Raw genomic sequence first — 17794 nt, 5'->3', positions numbered from 1 at the left:
CCCTCCCCCCCCCCCCCAATCATTCATGGTGGGCAGCTTGCTAGTAGTATAAATATTTACCCTGTAATGCATGTTTTCTGGAGTGAAAAATTAATACATCCACAAAAAATTATTTTGGGATGGAGATTATATTAAACAGATATACACTGGTATTTTTATTGGTTAGGATATGTTTTGGGGAAAGCATTGCTTATTGAAAACTAAAAGGCATTTTATTTTTCTTTATTAAAGTTGGTGTAGTAACAGTGAAGTTAAAAGATACCTGGAAGGCAAGAGACCAGCCATAAGGTAAGTAGGGTGGGATTTCAGGCCAGGAAGGGAGAAGACTCTTTTATGTAACTAAATGTAGCAATTTCCCCTGCACATTACTTGCATATAAAACTGCCTCCCAATATATAGATTCTATATATGGAAAATATATAGATATGTTATATTTTCTAGGTATGAAATCTAATTATTAGTAGTTTGCCTTGAATTTGTCCCCTTCCCACTGCTACAACAGGGAGAATATATCTGGGGAGTCAGGTGCCCCCTTTGCCTTCTGCCCCTCCTCCTCTTGCTGTCAAACATTGCTCTCCCTACACAAATGAAAGTGAGGGGCAGATTTGAAAACACTGACTTTGGAAATAAACATGTAAGCAAATTACCATGGGTATCCATAGATTTAGTTTGTCTAGAACTTTTTAAAAACTACTATCAGTTTTAGAACAGGTACTTCATAAACACAAGCTTGTAAATAGTACTTTTGTACCTACTTACATGTAGTAAAAACTTTTTTTTATAGTAGAAACTGTGTATGATATTAGTCTAGAGCTAAAAGGCTCATGATTTTACCGTACAGTCCATTGGGCTATGCCCCAGTGGAGTCAACAATATTCCAAGACGTGGTGACCTGGTAGTTCAGCACTGCTTAGTACTGGGGGCTACTTCAGGTAAACCCCACAAAGGATCCATGTGTTAATTAACTCCCCTACTCATGACTGGAAATGGGTGTTCTTGTCATGAGTCCTGGGATCTTCCAAAAATGTCTGTGCAGATGAGGTGCAGGGCAGCCTGGTCCTGCTGCACCTGATAAAGGGTGGGGCCACTGATCGTATGTGCCAGCCTGAGAGAGGGGACAACAGAGGGATTCTGGGTGAACTGTGTGGGGCACCATTTTGTGAAATTTGCTAGGCACTTAAGGGTGGTGAAGAAACAGGAATCAGAGGAAGTGGGAAAGAAAAGTACAGCTCAGCTCAGCTGTGAATGGGAATACATACTGAAATGTAATCAGTCTCATGGCTCACCATGACTTGAAAAAGAATTGACACTGAAGGGGACTGAGCTCATAGATTTTATTCAGATAGGCTGTACTAACCTGTCTTTGTGGTAGGTTCCTGTATATTTGTGCAACGTGGGCCATGTGTTTTATAATATGGTCTTTATTTAATCAGCTTCATAGTTGGTTTCCTTGACTGAGCACATGCTGTTTTTGGCAGCAGATTAATGATATCTAAAAAGGTTTTCTTGTATGTGAATGTAACACAAGGTGCTGTATTCCCCATCCTGATTGGAAGAAAAACACTTCTGATGTTTGAGTAAAGACAGTATTTACAAAAATTCAGTGTCAAAAGTCAGAATGGATAATTTAATTAAGCTAGTCTGATCTGCAGCATATATAGGCCGTACAATCTTATCCAGGAAGTCCTGAATCAAGCCTGATTAGATTCATTTAGAGCCTATCTTTCTAAAAGATTTCTAATCTTGAATTAAAAACGTTAGGTGATCAAAGGTGCTTTCTAAACGATCTGTTTTAAGAAGTGAAACATTATCATTGAGACCAAAATAGATGAAAGCGATTTGAATGATGTAGTCTTTTTATTTTTTTAAAGCAATCAGTTTGAATTAAGGAGGCTTTTAATGCATAATATTTACTCAAGATTTATTATTTGTCAAAGGAGGCTAAATATTAGTGTTCCACTGCGCTAATTCAAAAAAAGGAAGAAACAAAACTGAAAAACCCTCATAAAAACTTTATTTAAGCTTTTATGCTAAATAATAGAAATCAACTTTCTTTTTAAATCTGTACATAGTACCTAGTCATGTGTTAAAAATCCAAAAGTTATCAGTCATCTGATTAATTTTAAATTGAGTAACCTTTTATACCAGTAGAATATTCTAACTAAATAGCAGAAGGATTTTTTCATTTGATTTTTAAGCTTCTTATTTCTGTTCTTTGCAATTCATGAAGTGGTGAAGTCGTGATGCACATGACTGATTTGCTGGTAGTTCTTTTCTCTCTCAACATGATACATTGCGCTGCTTCTTGGACCATTTTAAATTTGGATTTCACCACCAGATTTGTTTTTTTCCTTGAAAGGAAGATTCTCCACAATGCAAAATCTTAGTAATCTGTGGGGAAAAACACCCTGACATCAAGAATCATAATTTTTAAACTATATGAATATCCAACATTAACATGTTCATACAATGCAGAAAAAAAATTATACCCTAAAGCTGAAAAGTCTCTTGATCTAGCAATTAGATCAGATTAATGGTATAAGGCTTGCTTTACAATATTTATATCTCTTTAAGCAGGAAAAATGCTTCAGACTGGGATTTAGGTAAAATACACAATTGTGGAAGAATATAATTCTGGAATTTTTCTCTTATGTGGCTCTGAAAAATATCAATAAAAATCCATCTCCATGCAAAAGAATCAGGAAGTATTTCAGTTGTGGGATGTTGGAATCTATTTTTTTGTAAATCAGTTATATCTAACATAAGTGCTACCTAGATGCTAAGCGGATAGTGCAACATAGTAGCAAACATTTAAATGATAACAGCTAAGTATTTAAAAGCTGATCTGCTTTTTGGTTTGAATTTTATGTAATACATAATACGTGATTGACTCAGTGACATTGCTGACATCAGCAGCATAAAATTAGTATGCATATTCTTACTTCTTTTGAAAGGCCATCTCTTGCTTGAGATCAGACCAATAGTTGTAGCATGCCCCACCTGCAATTCATTATCAGTTAATTATCCAAGACTGCATTTTGATTTCTAGTAAGCTATACAATATTTTGAGCACAGTGTGTTTATAGTAATTTTAATATGCAATTTATTACAGCTGTATGCCAGTATAATGCAGTACCATAGATAGGGAAAGACATACAGTGTGAAAGCCAAAATTAAAAAGTGTTGATATTTACAAAAAAGCTTCCTTTGTACATTTGAGAAGATTAAATGACTTTGCAATGATTGTGTCCATTATTTACTAAACTTTAAGTGGTAATCTATTTTTTCATTCTAGCTATGCAAGAGATTCTAACAAATTAATAGACCTTCCAGATGATTACAGCTGCCTCATTAATCAAGCATCTAATTTCTCGTAAGTTTTGTGCTGTTATGATGAGGAGCTTTAAAAGCAATGGAACAGATGAAGTGGAAAATCTCCTAAAGGATTTAGAAAATCATAAAGGGTACAGACAGAATTGATAATTTCTACCCAATCTGGCCAAAGAAAGCAGTCTATAACTGTGACCAAACACAAGTGCACAGCTGTAGACAGCTTCAAAAATGGCTAATCAGGTGAAAATCTGACCCCTCATTGCTTGAGGTATCAGATAAAGACTTTCAAAATGTAGCATCTTTTGTAACTTGTCTGCAGAGCTCCCAGCCTGTTTCTCTCTTCAGAACGGGAGGGGATAGAGAGAGCAGAGGGAGTTCAGTCTAGGAGTTTTTCACCCCCTTGGAGGATGGGTGTATTGGGAGCTCCCCCAAGGTGAATTTTGGGGTGGTTGCAGCCCCCTTTCCCCCTGTTGCCCCCTCCCAGCACCGCTGCTGTCCACCATGAGTGCAGCGTGGCCCACCCCCACCCTGCCGGGAAGAGACCAGCACAGCCCCCAGCCCTAGCCTGCAGCGGCAGCCTGTCCCTGCCCTCCACAGTGATCCAGAGGGACACAGCCTCATGCCCTCCTGGGGTGCGCATAGCACCAGGAGCCATGCCCCTTGGACGAGCCGTTCACAGCTCTGTCCTGCACCCCACCCTGGCTATGCAGCACCTGCCCCAGCCCCCGCCCCTCCCTCACTCCTTGCTGTGTGCGTGCCCCTCCTCACCCCTGCTGCAGCCGCCAGAAGCCCATGGCCAGGCTGCCTTGCGGCCCTATCGTATTTAGAGGGGCCTAAGGCCTGTTAGCCACCCCCCTCCACCGCCTGTGGCTATGGCTGGGTACACCCAAAGTTAATAACGCATGTTAATAGCTCGCTTTTATCTTTATGATTAATTGAGATACCTATGAAATAGAAATTTCAGGGTTATTGGGGTTTTAACTTTATCTAGAGATGTTTCTGGAACGATGTTAGATCTGTTGATTGCCATTTAAGTCTTTATTCTGTAGTAAAGGTTTGAACTTTATTCACTATCATGTACAAATTTTTTGTGTGCTCACATTAAGGTGTCCAAAATCAGGTGGTGATAAAAGCAGAGCACCAACATTGTGCCTTGTATGTGGGACCATGCTGTGTTCTCAGAGTTACTGTTGTCAAACAGAGTTAGACGGAGAAGATGTTGGAGCCTGTACTGCACATACATATTTATGTGGCTCTGGAGTGGGCATATTTCTTAGGTAAGGATATAGTTGTATCTAAAAATGTTATTAGTAGGCTGTGTAGTATGTATGAACATAAGGTGAATGTTACCAGTAAATGTAACTAACAGTATATTGTGTGTAAGGACAGTACTATTTGAAGAAAAGTAGCATAGTTTCATAGTTGGTAGGGTCAGAAGGGACCTGAGCAGATCATCAAGTCCGACCCCCTGCCATGGCAGGAAAGAGTACTGGGGTCAAACAACCCCGGGGAGGTGTTCATCCAGCCTCCGCTTAAAGACACCCAGGGTAGGAGCCAGCACCACTTCTCTTGGAAGTTGGTTCCAGATCCTAGCTGCCCTGACAGTGAAGTAGCGCTTCCTGATATCTAGCCTAAATCTACCCTCTGCCAGCTTGTGACCGTTATTTGTAGTTACTCCCGGTAGTGGTTGGGGGAACAGGGACTCCCCCAGTGCCTGCTGATCCCCCTTGGTAAGTTTATAGATGGCCACCAGGTCCCCTCTCAGCCTTCTCTTGTAGAGGCTGAACAGGTTCATGTTTTTGTCTTCATTGTACTTCAGAACACAACACTTGGAAGCCTTCCTGTTTTATAAAAGTATGGTTTCTTAAAAAATCGAAAACTCATAAGAGACTTTTCCCATGTATTTCTCACCTTATTTTGTAGATGCAGTTATATTATAAACTTTGCAGTGTGCACATATTCACACTTACTGGTAATTCAGGGTAATTTAGAAACTTCATCCACATTATAAAGTTAATGACCATAATGTTCTGTGTGTATTTCTGTCCAGAGTACGAGAATGTCAAGTGCTCTTTTTAGCTGGAAAAACAAAGGGCTGCTTTTATGCTCCTCCTTATCTTGATGACTATGGAGAGACAGACCAGGGACTCAGGTAATTTTTTTTTTAAAGAAGGTTATAAAGGTTCATAAAGTCTTAATTATACATTATACTTATCTAAGCTAAGTACTATAGCTGGGCAATAATGTCGTAATTGTAGGCAGCAAAAAGAGCTAAATAGACCTTTTAAAAATAAACCTAGAATTAACATTTACTTAATGTTAGAAAAATCTCATGAAAACTTGTCTGATATAAAGAGGTATCCTGAAAGGGAGGAATTCTTAAATATTCTCTGAGACTTTGTGAAGCTCTGTAAACAATGCTACTGACAAATAAAGATCATGCTTATATGTAGAATTTATTTAGTTTTATTATTAAATATATTTTTGTACTCTTGTCAATCCTTGGTAAAAGCCTCCTGAGATGAAATCATTTAACTTCACTTTAATATAAAGCAAGGGGCAAATGTAAACATGTAAGCAAATTACTGTCGGTACCCATAGACTTATCCTGTCCAGAACTCACACCTTTAATATTAATATTACCTCTAGTTTCATTTAATATTGTCATTTTGAATCTGTTTCTATACTCAAGTCATAGAATCTTAGAAGAGTAGAGTTGGAAGGGACCCCAAGGGGTTATCTTGTCCAGCCACCTTCTTGAACATCCAAAACATTGCATACGAGTCCTTTTATAACCTATACCTAAATCTACAGAGTCAACCAACCGTGCCACACAGCTACAAAATTACCAAAAGCACCCTAACCTTTGACAGATAGAACAGGGAGACAAGGTCATTTCCTTTTTGAGAAAGGAGCAGTTTAGAGCTCAGGCATATTTGACACTTGCTAATTTTGCAGACATGAAGAATTTTAAAGAATTTCAGAATTAAAATGTAATAATAGTTGGAGTGAGATGCAAAGGTTGCTTAAATCTTACTTTCGGAATTCCCTCATCCTGATACCAATTTACACATGCCCAGGGGCTGCTCTGAATTATGGCATTTAAAAGCAGTCACAGGGAACAAAAAAGTCTATGATCTAGCATGTTCTTTTTCATACAAGTGGCACGTTTTTGGTACAACGATGGCAGGAGGTAAGATGAGTAGCGTGTTTACCAGAGTGTAGCTTGGATTGCCTATTCAAGATCTTGCTTGCCTTGTTCAGCTAAGTAATTTTTGGTTATGTGACACCAATAATACTGGACAAGTGGCATAATTACACTTTAGAATCTAACATTATATTTCCACAGACTTAAAAGACTTATTTGACCCATATTAGTTTCTCTCCAGGTTTGACGTAATGCATACCCAGACAGCCCCAAAAGAATGGAATTATGAGAGATGCATCATTTGTTTCTCTCCTTAGTTTTTCTTCTTTTACAGCTTATGTTTCTCCAGTGTACTTTTTAGTATGGGGAGTATAGTACCACAGGCTAAGACAAGTTGGTGTATCACCTTGTCTTGGACACAAGAGGTGTGCACTTAAGGAATGATGTTAAAAGAAGACAGCTCTTTACATCATGTAGATAGGAATGAAAGTTTTGGTAGTGTCTGCATTAGGCAGTAATGTAACCGGGGAGGGAGAGGATGGGTGCACCAGGGCAGCAGCCCCAAGTGATGCTTTTGTGGAAGGGGTGGGAAAATAGCTGTTGCTGCAGCACTAGCTGATCATACTGCTCCTATCAGCATAGCGTGAAGTGGCAGTGACCTGCATGCAGAGCTGTGCTGCTACGCCTCTGGAAGTAGGTACTAAAGGATCAGATTTTTTGGTATCAATACTCAATGTAATTTTAGCAACTGTAATATTCAGACAGTAACTTTCAAGGCTACATCAGGGTTTTGTTTAGCATGTGAAAACAAAACTTTTACAAATGTTCATTTCCTGATATGTATCTTCTGTCATTTTCAGACGTGGGAATCCCTTGCATCTCTGCAAAGAACGATTTAAAAAGATTCAAAAGCTCTGGCAACAGCACAGTATCACAGAAGAAATTGGACATGCACAAGAAGCAAATCAGACCCTTGTTGGCATTGATTGGCAGCATTTATAATTTGTTATCTTCTGAAGACTGGAACTTTATGATGATGATTTTTATAACCCAATAAGCTTTTTCAAACAAAAGAGGGATTAGGAAAAAAAAAGTCTGATAAAATAAAAAGAACCCAGTCCTTTTATTTAACTTGTTTTCCAGTTTGTTTCGTCAAGATACAAGTTATAATAACCATGTAAGCTTCTTTTTCTGTGTAAGCAGGTTTTATTAGTATTATTATTTGCACTGTGCTTCCTTCACATGAAACCTCTTGGGTTATAGAACCTGGGCAAATGAACTTAAGCTTCTCATATAAAAGGAATGACTCTTTTTGGAAGTCTGGCCATGATTTCTCTTATGAACTAAAAGAGGAAAAGAGACTGCTGAAATGGAGACTAGATTGAGCACAACTATGGATTATGTTTTGCCCTGTGCTAGTAATCTGAGCCGTTTTATTTTATTTATTGTTCTGCATTTTAATACTTAACTGTGTGTACATGCAATGGAATGAAGTAAGGATGCAAATAATGTAGCAAATGGATGTAGCTGTCTGTATCAGTGGCTAACTTTCATTTAGTGCATCTAAAATGATTTTGCCACTTGTGTTCTTATAGGGACTTTTTTTGTTTTTTTACTAAAATAATTAACATTAGCTTGACATGTAAAACAATTTAATTTAAAGCTATTTCCAGAGCACTGCACTCCACAGAAGTATTGTATAGTTTGTCGTTGGAATTTAGCAGGGAAACCTTTTTATTTTCCATGGGTGGTTGGTGGTTTTCAATATTTAAGGGTTGACTTTGTGCTCTAGAAGATGTTTTAAGTCAATGACAATACATAACAAAAAATGTCATGTGAAATGTGATTTTTATATTAATTTGGAGAAGTACAGGAGGATTTTTTTCTTAATTTTTGTTAATTTTAAAAGCTTATAATTTCAAATCCCATTTTTATTAAATTTCAGTTCTGCAAATAGAAACTCTCAGACACAAATGAACAGATTACTCTATTGTTTGAAGGGCAGCAGTTACCCTGTCTGTGTGTTTGCATCTGTTCATTCCTTTCTGTTTTACCATCAGGTATATTTACTTTCTGGCATAGTATGCACTTGGCTAAAGTTCTGTAAAGATATTTGCTTATAGTATATTTTATAAATATATTCTATAACTGCACAGATTTGCACTTGGTATGTGGGTGCCTGAAGGCAAGATTTTTCTAGTTGTATGTAGTCAAATACTGTGTTAGACTTCCAAGACATCTCTCAAAGTGACTTTATGCCTATTGACAGAAAAATCCATGACCTCAAGTCCCTCCAGGCTTCTGGCAAGTTAACTCTGATTTTTTTTTAAAAAATAATCAAAATGATACTTTGATGAAGTTTTGCTCTCTTATTTCCCCTTCAATCCAGACAAGTAATCTTTTTTTAATGTCTGTTGTGTCTTCAGTTAGAATAGGTTTGATTGAATTGTTCATATTTTTAGAGATGTAATGCTTCAGCAAAATTTTGTATATTTATGATGTACAGGATAGTTTTCCAAAAGCTTGGAAATAGTATTGACATGAAATACAAAATAGAAAACTTGGCCAATTTCAACTCTTGTTTCCTTAGGCCAGTATTAAATAGTCCATTTTTGTCTTTCTTCCTACATCTGCAGAATCATCAGAAAGATAATCATCACTGAGGTTCCATATTTGCATTCCCATTCATGAATTAGGTTATTTGTCAAGTTTTGGCTGTGCACGATACATAAAAGTTTGATTCTTCCTTTGCTACAGAGCTGTTTCTTTGACTTGACAGTCTTGCTGCTTTTGCTGAATTCCATAGCTTCAGGTAACATATTATTTAAATTTGAATTTAAAAATTCAGTTTACCATGGGCATAGATATTTAAAAAATAGTGAAAGGTGATCTGGTACAATTAATAATACTGACAGATTTTCTGTGTAGACTAAATATTGATAGAACTTATTTTTCTTGGGTACCATAGTCTTGAGACTGAGGTTGAATGGGCTGATAAATAATGACTGCAAGTAATTGCAAAGTACACAATTTATCCTTGGGGTTTTTTTGGTAAGGTTAGCCATTCTTTACTTAAACTCTTTTTCTTTTCTGATTTGTTTTGCATGTATTTATGTTCATTTTAGAAATGTTTATATAACATGGTTTCAGTATCAGGGAAGTAATACATGTAATAAATTGGCTATAACTTTAATATCTGTGGATGACTTGTAAAATTTGGAATGTATCATATGTAAAGAGAAAAAAATTGAAAGCATCAAAATAAATGCTTTAGGTGTTGACATTAAATTGGTACTTCTTAAACTTTTTATTCTTAGAAAGAATTTTGCTGAGCCTTTGAATCGTTAACTTTGATTGTTTTGATGCTCCAAGTATGTCACATTGTTAATCAGAGGATAACAAATACCTGGATGTGCAACAGCTGCAGTTCCCTGACTAAAAATTTAAGATGATTATAATATTAGTGTCAGTTAGATTACTGACACTAATATTACTGTCTTGACCTCTACCTGAAGGTCTGATCATCATTTTAAGAGATTAAGATACATTTTGTAAGGGGCTGAAGTTTCAGCTGGCCATTAAGTGGAACAGTCTCTCAAGGATTTTGGAAATGCAGTAGGCAGTAAACACAATTCGCTCTTGCTTGGAGAAGTCGGTTTCGTGTTAGGGGACTGATAGAAGCCTGTTGATCTTTTCCTGGTGTGCAGGACATTGTCTTTAATGTTGCAAACAGGCTCTGTTTGGTAGAAAGTTTTAATTCAACCTTAACTTTCCTTGGGCTTCTCTCATTCCTTTCTTGTCTAAACCTCCTCCTCTTGTCCCTTCTAAACTATAATCTGTTAAATCTATTCCAGTACTATAGTCTGTAATGTTGTTTAGTGAATGAGCCTCAGTTCCTTAAGAGATGCCTCACATTCACTTTTCTGTGAAAGGCCACAAAGTGCTAAAATGCTAATGACTGTGCAGTTTTGGGATTTCACATGCAGCAGCTGAACACAGGTCTTGTTTCAGTGTAGAATCATTCAGCCAGGTTCAGCTATAACATCTTACTCTTTCCAGTTCAGCCTATCTTTTCAGCCCTCAAATCCTTAGGCTACGTTATTTGTTCTTCTGGACTGATGGGCACAGCTACCAGAAGGTTAACTTTTAGCATCTTTAAAAGCCAGCTTTCTCACTTAGGATACCTGCTTCTGATTACACTCCCCTTCAATGATACTTACTTACCCTGTGAGAGAGACTTTCATTTAGCAGAAAACCAGGAATTTATATCTCATCTGTCATTTCCACGAGCCTGCCTCTGGCTTGCTCACAGGGGCCTTCTGTTAGGATTCATAGTACCACTTCTTTGCGCTGTCCCTTGCCTACCTCTTGGGACAATAACGACACAGTCCAATTTGGCCTCTGCCTCTGTTCTCACTGCGGCTGATGGCAGTGTTGTTTATGAGTCTCCACTGACTAGTCACTGTTGTCTGTTACTGGGTTTCCGTAGGCTGAGGTCTTGTGTTAATCCCAGGTCTCTTAACCCACTTTTCAAACTCATCATTTCCCCTCATTTTCAAACTGTTGACAGCTGTGTAGAGGGAAAACCACTTGTGCTCCAATCCTGACTGACATTAACACAAAGAGATTGCTGTACTTCCATTTGTGGTCTTGTAACCAAATGGCTTTTACTTTGGAGTCGGATGCTGTGCTGCTGAGTCAATCTGGGCAGAGGAAGAAGAAAAAACAACTCAAGGAGCCACTTGTAGATTAAAATTTTCTGCAGCAGCTTTGCTCAGTAGCATGCTGTATCTTGGGAAACTAGCAATGACTAGTGGAAAAGGCTAGTGATGCAGGTATGGGATGACTAACAGAAAAAAGACATTTACTTTGATCTGTGTAGAGTTGCTGTGGAGCTGATGTGGCAGCACACGAATGCAAAACTGCCTTCCTGGAGAAATGGATCACCACTGCTATCTGGAAGCTTGTCGCATACAATTACTACCAACTTGTGTTAGTAGATCTATTGTTAGGACTGTTGTGTGATGTTATAAAGAGGGTGCTGATGCCCTCAGTTACAAAGCTTGATGGTGCGTAAGAGGTTATGGATGGATGTGTTTGGCTGAGATTCTCAAATTATATTGGAGCTTTGAATTGACACCATACATTTCATAGACGTTAGGGCTGGAAGGGACCTAGAAGATCATCAAGTCCAGCCCCTTGCCCCAGGGGCAGGAAGTCAGCTAGGGTCAAAGGATTCCAGCAAGATAAGCATCCAAACGTTTCAGTGTGCCTGTTCTTTGTCCCCTACACTGAATCTTAGATTTAACAAATAGAAAGCTAGTCCAAGGCCTGGCTGTTTGCTGTAAAAGATTTTCCACTGTTTATGTTGGGGGGAAGTAGTCAGGGGAAGGTTCATTATACTAGGCTGTTTAGAAATTCAAGGTTGTTTTCCTCAAGGAGAGGAAAATCCATGCCCAAAATTATTATGGCCACTAATGATGCAGGCAGATGGTTGGCATTGTTAGTCTCAAGTCAGACAGAAAGTAGTGCAGGGTGACACATTAGGAACTGTCTGATTCAGAGACGTGTGAGTTTCTGAAGGCGATGACCTACTTTGTCTGATGCTATGAATGGACAGATGCTGATGAAGTAGGTTGTTGTCTTTGAAAGCTGTGTCTGTCTGAACCCGTTGATCTCTAAGGGTGCCATACATGTCCTCTGGGGTAGAGGGCGTGTTTTAATTAGAGCAGCTCTTGGGAGAGTCTTGTGTATTCAGCATCCTGCATTTCAAAATAGCAGTTGGGGGCACTTTAAAGCTTGTTTATTATGCTTTAGTTAAAGCCAACCTGCCCCCCTGGGCCCACCAGCATGTTGAAACACAGGGTGCTGAATACAGGAGACATTTCAGCATGCTGGAACGTTCTGATTAGAACGCACCAGACGATTCAATTAATCAAGTCCTCTCTGGCGCATTAGAATTGGAACGTGTTGGAGAATGTGTAAAGGTGCCTAAAGTGCTGCCCTGCCCTGTCTTCTGTTTGGCTACTGATGGTGGTGATTCCTACTCTCATTTTAGAAGACCTAACTCGCCACTCACTGATTAGTCGATCCTTTTACTGGACATCTGGATAGAAAGGAACAACTTAACTGTACCCTAATGAGCTGCAGAATGACGCGTAGTTTGGAAAGCAAAATGGTGGTCCAGAACTGAGTGCATTAGCTGTCCCAATGTTCCACTGACAGCAGTATAGGCAGGTGCCTTGGAGACCCAGCAGTGACAGTATTCAGTACATCTGTATTTAATATTATTCTCCTGGACTCCCCATGGAAAAACATTTAAAGGGCAACTGTGGAAACTGGTCAGCACTATCTGTCTTAAGTGGATTTTTTCACTGTATCGATGATGGCAAGGGAGACAGGCTCGCCAACAACAGGCAGGAGGCAGGGGTGCAGAGATTTTCATAAAGTCTCCGCAAACTACAGCAGATTGTCAGGGCCAAGGGGTCAGGCTTGTTTTGGGCTCTTGCTTAGAGGCGACAACCTTAAAGTTTGAAATTAACTGTATTTTTGTTCACTGTTGTGCAGTGATTCGATAGGAAGGATGTTTTGGCCTGTGTATGCTTTTGTTAGTAACCTTTATGGAATATGAAATGGTGCAAGTACACGCCTTCATTGAACCAAATACCATAAACTCTACATTAGTGGAATGTACAGTACAACAAAAACATCTAAACTTTGTGAACCATGTCAGTCTGGGTGTGGAGCCATGTGTTTGTTAGTGCTGAGTGTGTGTACGTGTGCTGTTCTGGTTACAAATGCATATAGGTGAGGAGTTTCTGTCTTGGCATGTAGAATGACAGGGTGACAAAACACCACAGAGTCCAGTCCCCCGGGCTCATGCGCATGTGCCATATAATCCCTTTCACAATGTTTTCTTCTCTCGGGGCTGTTCTGGAATCTGATTGCTCTAATTTCCAGCCAGTTTTCAGATGTGGAGTAGGTGTAGGAGTTGAAAGGGGTCAGTGCAGAGGCTTTTGTCCCTAGATCCTGGGGTCTATGACCTACATACGGTAACTGCAACTCAATTTAACTGTGGTTCATTCCAGGCACAAATGACAGGGTTCAGTACATCTGAATCAGGCACAAATGACAGGGTTCAGTACATCTGAATCAGGCTATGTGCAGTTCCTGGCCACCTACTTGCAGAAAAACAAGAGTGCAATTCAGAAAGGCCACATGTAGATAATAGCAGTGCCACTCCTGTTGTAATTAGTCAAAATCCAGGACAGTCAGTCCCAGGTCAAATGAGAGACCTGTGGCTTGAGCTTCCAAGTGCTTTGCTGCTTAAAGTGTTCCCTTATTTTTCTAAGACTGTAGAGTGTGAGTGCTTTGGAGTTAACGATGGTGGGTAGAAACTCTGTACAAAAATATTGCTTAGCAGGACTGTCTGCCTCTACATCAGTTCCAGGGGCTGTTTCTGAATTACTTCCTCAACCCTGTTCTGTGTCAATTCTCTCACCTTTTTTCCCTCTACATACGGAGATCTTTCTCCTTCATCATTTGTCCTTTCCTTTATCATTTTATTCCTCTTCTGGGATAAGGTACCCAAGCATTTTTCTCTCTCCCTTTTCCTGACATAGGGATCTGCCAGAGGGTCTGGGAAGGGGTGGTGGAGAAAGAAGACTGCAGTGTGTCAGGTATGGGAACTGAAGAAAGTAATTTACTGTACTACTTCTGGTCTTTTAAGCAACACTAAATAAATGTTTTGTTCATCTGTTTTGGATTGTGATTCCTATGGTCTCCTTCTAGTCTAGTGGGGGTTTTGGACATGGCTAACAAGTTTTCCTTCTTACTATTCCTTTGTATAGGACTCCTGAAAGAATCCCAGGTGAATGGTAAGCTACAGCTTTGTGAGCTAGAGCTAGAGTGGGTTATTAGGAGATTTGATAGTACAGTAAAAGCTTTGTTATCTGGCATCCCCCAGGTACGGGGGATGCTGGATAACAAAATATGCAGTTAAATGAGCGGCCCTAGCCTCCACTTCTCCCACTGTGTCTGGGGCATCCCTCTGCCCCTCCCACAGCATCGCTGTCCCTCCCGTGGGGCCCAGCGGACCCCGTATAGCCCCACACAGTCTGTTATGCCCCCAGGCCATGGGGGCTCGGCAGCACAGGCTGCTTTGCCCTGAGCCATGGGGGCTCGGAGAAACTGGAAGTGCCATGGTGAGCACTTCCGGTTTCACTTCATCTTACAACGCAGCATGCCGGTTAGTGGAGCATGCCGGCATGTAAGATGCTGGATAACAGAACTTTGACTAATTACATGCACCCATCAGCATGTCAGTGATGGACAACAGGGAGCCAATGTGTAGCTCCATGCACACCCTTACATGCTGTTGGAGGAGGGTAACTGGAATATCACACAGTTGAGCAAAGGCATTGTTCAACAAGGACAAGAATGAGCCATAAATATACATTGTGATATAATTCACCAGCGTGCCTGACTAGAATGGTAACACCTATTAGAGAGGCAGCTATGAGAAGGCTGTTTGTGAGGATAGAGGATTATATTTTAGTTAAATTATCTTTTACAACACCTGCGCATCAACACACACTCTACTGAAAAATAGATATCTGCAGTAACTATTCTGAACCCAAGTGCTTAACAATACTTTAACCAGGTTCAATTATCAAGGCATCCCCACCCATACACAGTCCCCCTCCCTGCCTCCATGTCCCTGCTTACTGGGGATAGAGCGTGGGTCCCAGCCAGCTCTGAGCCACTGCTGCCAGTTTTGCCCCGCTTCTATTTCCTCCAGTGTGCTGAGGCAGCATGGGCATGCGGCAGGCATAGAGATGCTCTGGCCAGGTGCTAGAACCTCTCTTTGAATGATCTAGTCTCCAGTTGCTTCTGCACTGTTTTTTCCAGAGTGTTTTCTTTTGATACTGAGATTCCCCGGTATTAAACTTAGAGTCCACACTGTATTTGCAGCTCAGGGAATGTTTTTGCATTTGTGGTGTGCCTCCTGCGGTGTCTCAAAGTGCTTTGAGGTGCTGCAACAGATATGCTTGCTTGTGTGGACAAGGCCTGTCTGACTGATTAACTGTTGCTACCTATCTGAGAGACCATCTTCCAATTTTCCAACTCCTTCAGTCTTCTCTTAGGGATCATCTATAAACTGTAACTTCTATCACTGCAGTGTGGTCATCACTTGGACTGTGACTTAGGGGGCAGGGCAGTAAAAATTGAGCAGGGTCAGACTGGTGCAGCACATCCCCTTAAAATAACAATTGCCAGGGTACCCAAAGCAAAAGTCTTTTTCTTTTTTTTACTATAGCCCTAGCACTGGTGTATTCATGGGCAACTGGTACCTCCTGAGTCAGGGGGGTATATGCCCCCACAGCAGCCAGTCAGCAACCAGGGGGGTCCTTCGTGGCCAATCACCCCAACTGGGAAGGGGGTCCCGCCTGCCCCCCCACCTGTTGCCTAACTGGGGAGTGCTGGCTGTCAGGGGGTGCACCCATGTTATCAGGAGGTGCATGTGTACCCCCGTGTGCCCCCTACACGTTGCCAGTGATGGTATTGTAACCTACCACGTAGCATGTTTGAAGCAAAGTGCCATTATGAGCACTGTCATGGTGAGTGTCTTCATGGGTGTCAGAAACCCTGTCTTCCTCAGTATCTTCTTCTTCATGCTCTTGTGTGGGGAAACAATTCTGGTGCATTCAGGAAATCTCAAAGGAGCCTTTTTTGGGGTCCCTGCTCTCCTGGGTATCCCCTAACACTTATCTGCAAAATACTAGGATTTAGTGGTGGCCCGTCTTAGCACAAAATCCAGTACAGCTCATGATAGCAGAGACAGATGTCTTGTGCCTAGTTTTCCCCTTGTAAACTTTAGAATGGAAAACATCTTACTGTTAATGCAGACTTTAGGACAACAGCTTTTTTTGGAAACGTTAACCATTTTATGTTTTCTAATTTTATTAATTACTTCAAACACTTTCTTGTTTATTGCAAGTAACAGGTGAGAGAGAAAGTGAGTGAAATTTTAAATGATTCTCTTACGTTGTTAAATTTCAGCTTTTGACTAAAATATAGATCAGTGTTATGTGATCCCAAATTACATCCAAGCAGGCATAATGTCACTCAGTAGGGGAAAAAAATGATTTGAGGGTTTTATAAGACCAGAATTATTTCTACTCTTTGTTATCTGGCCAGTTGCAGATTCAAATCTAGGGAGCATCCACACAAATTAGGCACTCATATTAGCTGCAAATTTAGCACACAAGACTTGACCAACATTTTTGTTATTTCTACTCTTTAAATTTGTATCAGTATCAGACAAAATTAAATTAAGATAAATAGGACAAATCACATCTCTTAGAGCAGTAATTTGTCTCAGATATAGTTGTCCTTGTTTCTGTTCAAAAGACTATTCTTGCAATAGTCTAATTTGAAAGGCTAACTGTATAGATACATATTTTAAATTAAAGTTTTGCTTTCTGGTGAACAGCAATATCTCTGGGGTCCAAATAACTACATCAAATTGACTGTGCCTGTGGAGGTATATGAAATGCTCAGAGATTTTGACTTATGTTGATCTAGGATATACTTGACAGTAATAATGGTTCCCTGAATTTTATTGTTTATTTCATTGGCAGGTTGTTGCATATTTTGAAGACTTTTTTTAACTTTTACTGCTAGAATGGTGTGTCATTTTTATCTTCTTTTTAATTGCATTATTTATTTTGCCTGTCAATTTGGAAAAGCATATGTCTCTACTCCACTGTCCAAAAATACGTTTTTTGGGGTTTTGTTTTTCCCCTGGCACGCTCAGACTTGTTTTTAACTGAGTTTCAATATCTGTATCCCCTAGTTTCTGTTTCTAGTTTGTGGTTGCTGGTTCTTTTGTGGTAAGTGGCATGGCACTCAAATGTGCTGAGACTTAATTACTAGGGATGTGCGAAACGGGCTGTATTCCATTAGGATTCGGATTTGGATTCAGCCCGATTCAGGGACAGTGATTCAGTTCGTTCATTCAGATTACTGTCCCTGATTCAATTTGGCTGAATCCGAATCTGAAGATTTGATGCTGATTTGGAGAATCAGAGATTCAGCCATAGACACATCTTTAAATGCTTTTTTTTTTACATACCTTGAGGTACCAGGTGCAGCTCGTGAATGCTGTGATGGTGGGGTGGATGGAGTGTCCCACAGGAGGGGCCCCCCGCATGCTCAGCAGCAAACCCAGAAGTACTTCTGGTCCACTTCTGGGTCCACTTCCGGGTCTGCCACCGAGTACGCAGGGGGCCCCCACGCCCCCCCCCCCCC

The 17794-nt window shown here is 40.1% G+C and overlaps 1 protein-coding gene across 2 annotated transcripts in view; it reads left to right on the top strand.

Annotated features, from left to right (window-relative positions):
• The window catches only part of UBR2 (ubiquitin protein ligase E3 component n-recognin 2), a 119359-nt gene extending 109570 nt beyond the window's left edge, over positions 1-9789 (top strand). For both annotated transcript variants that reach the window (XM_019516393.1, XM_019516392.1), the window contains exons 43-47: positions 232-288; positions 3296-3373; positions 4440-4610; positions 5384-5485; positions 7342-9789. In XM_019516393.1, coding sequence (XP_019371938.1) covers positions 232-288; positions 3296-3373; positions 4440-4610; positions 5384-5485; positions 7342-7483 — 550 coding nt within the window. In that variant the 3' untranslated portion in view covers positions 7484-9789. The remainder of the gene's footprint in view (positions 1-231; positions 289-3295; positions 3374-4439; positions 4611-5383; positions 5486-7341) is intronic.
• Positions 9790-17794: the final 8005 nt, after the last annotated feature.

This window comes from Gavialis gangeticus, unplaced genomic scaffold, assembly GCF_001723915.1.
Source record: "Gavialis gangeticus isolate Ggan-Ray unplaced genomic scaffold, GavGan_comp1, whole genome shotgun sequence".
In the NCBI taxonomy this organism is placed as follows: Eukaryota; Metazoa; Chordata; order Crocodylia; family Gavialidae; genus Gavialis; species Gavialis gangeticus.
This window is presented reverse-complemented; position numbering and strand designations above follow the sequence as displayed.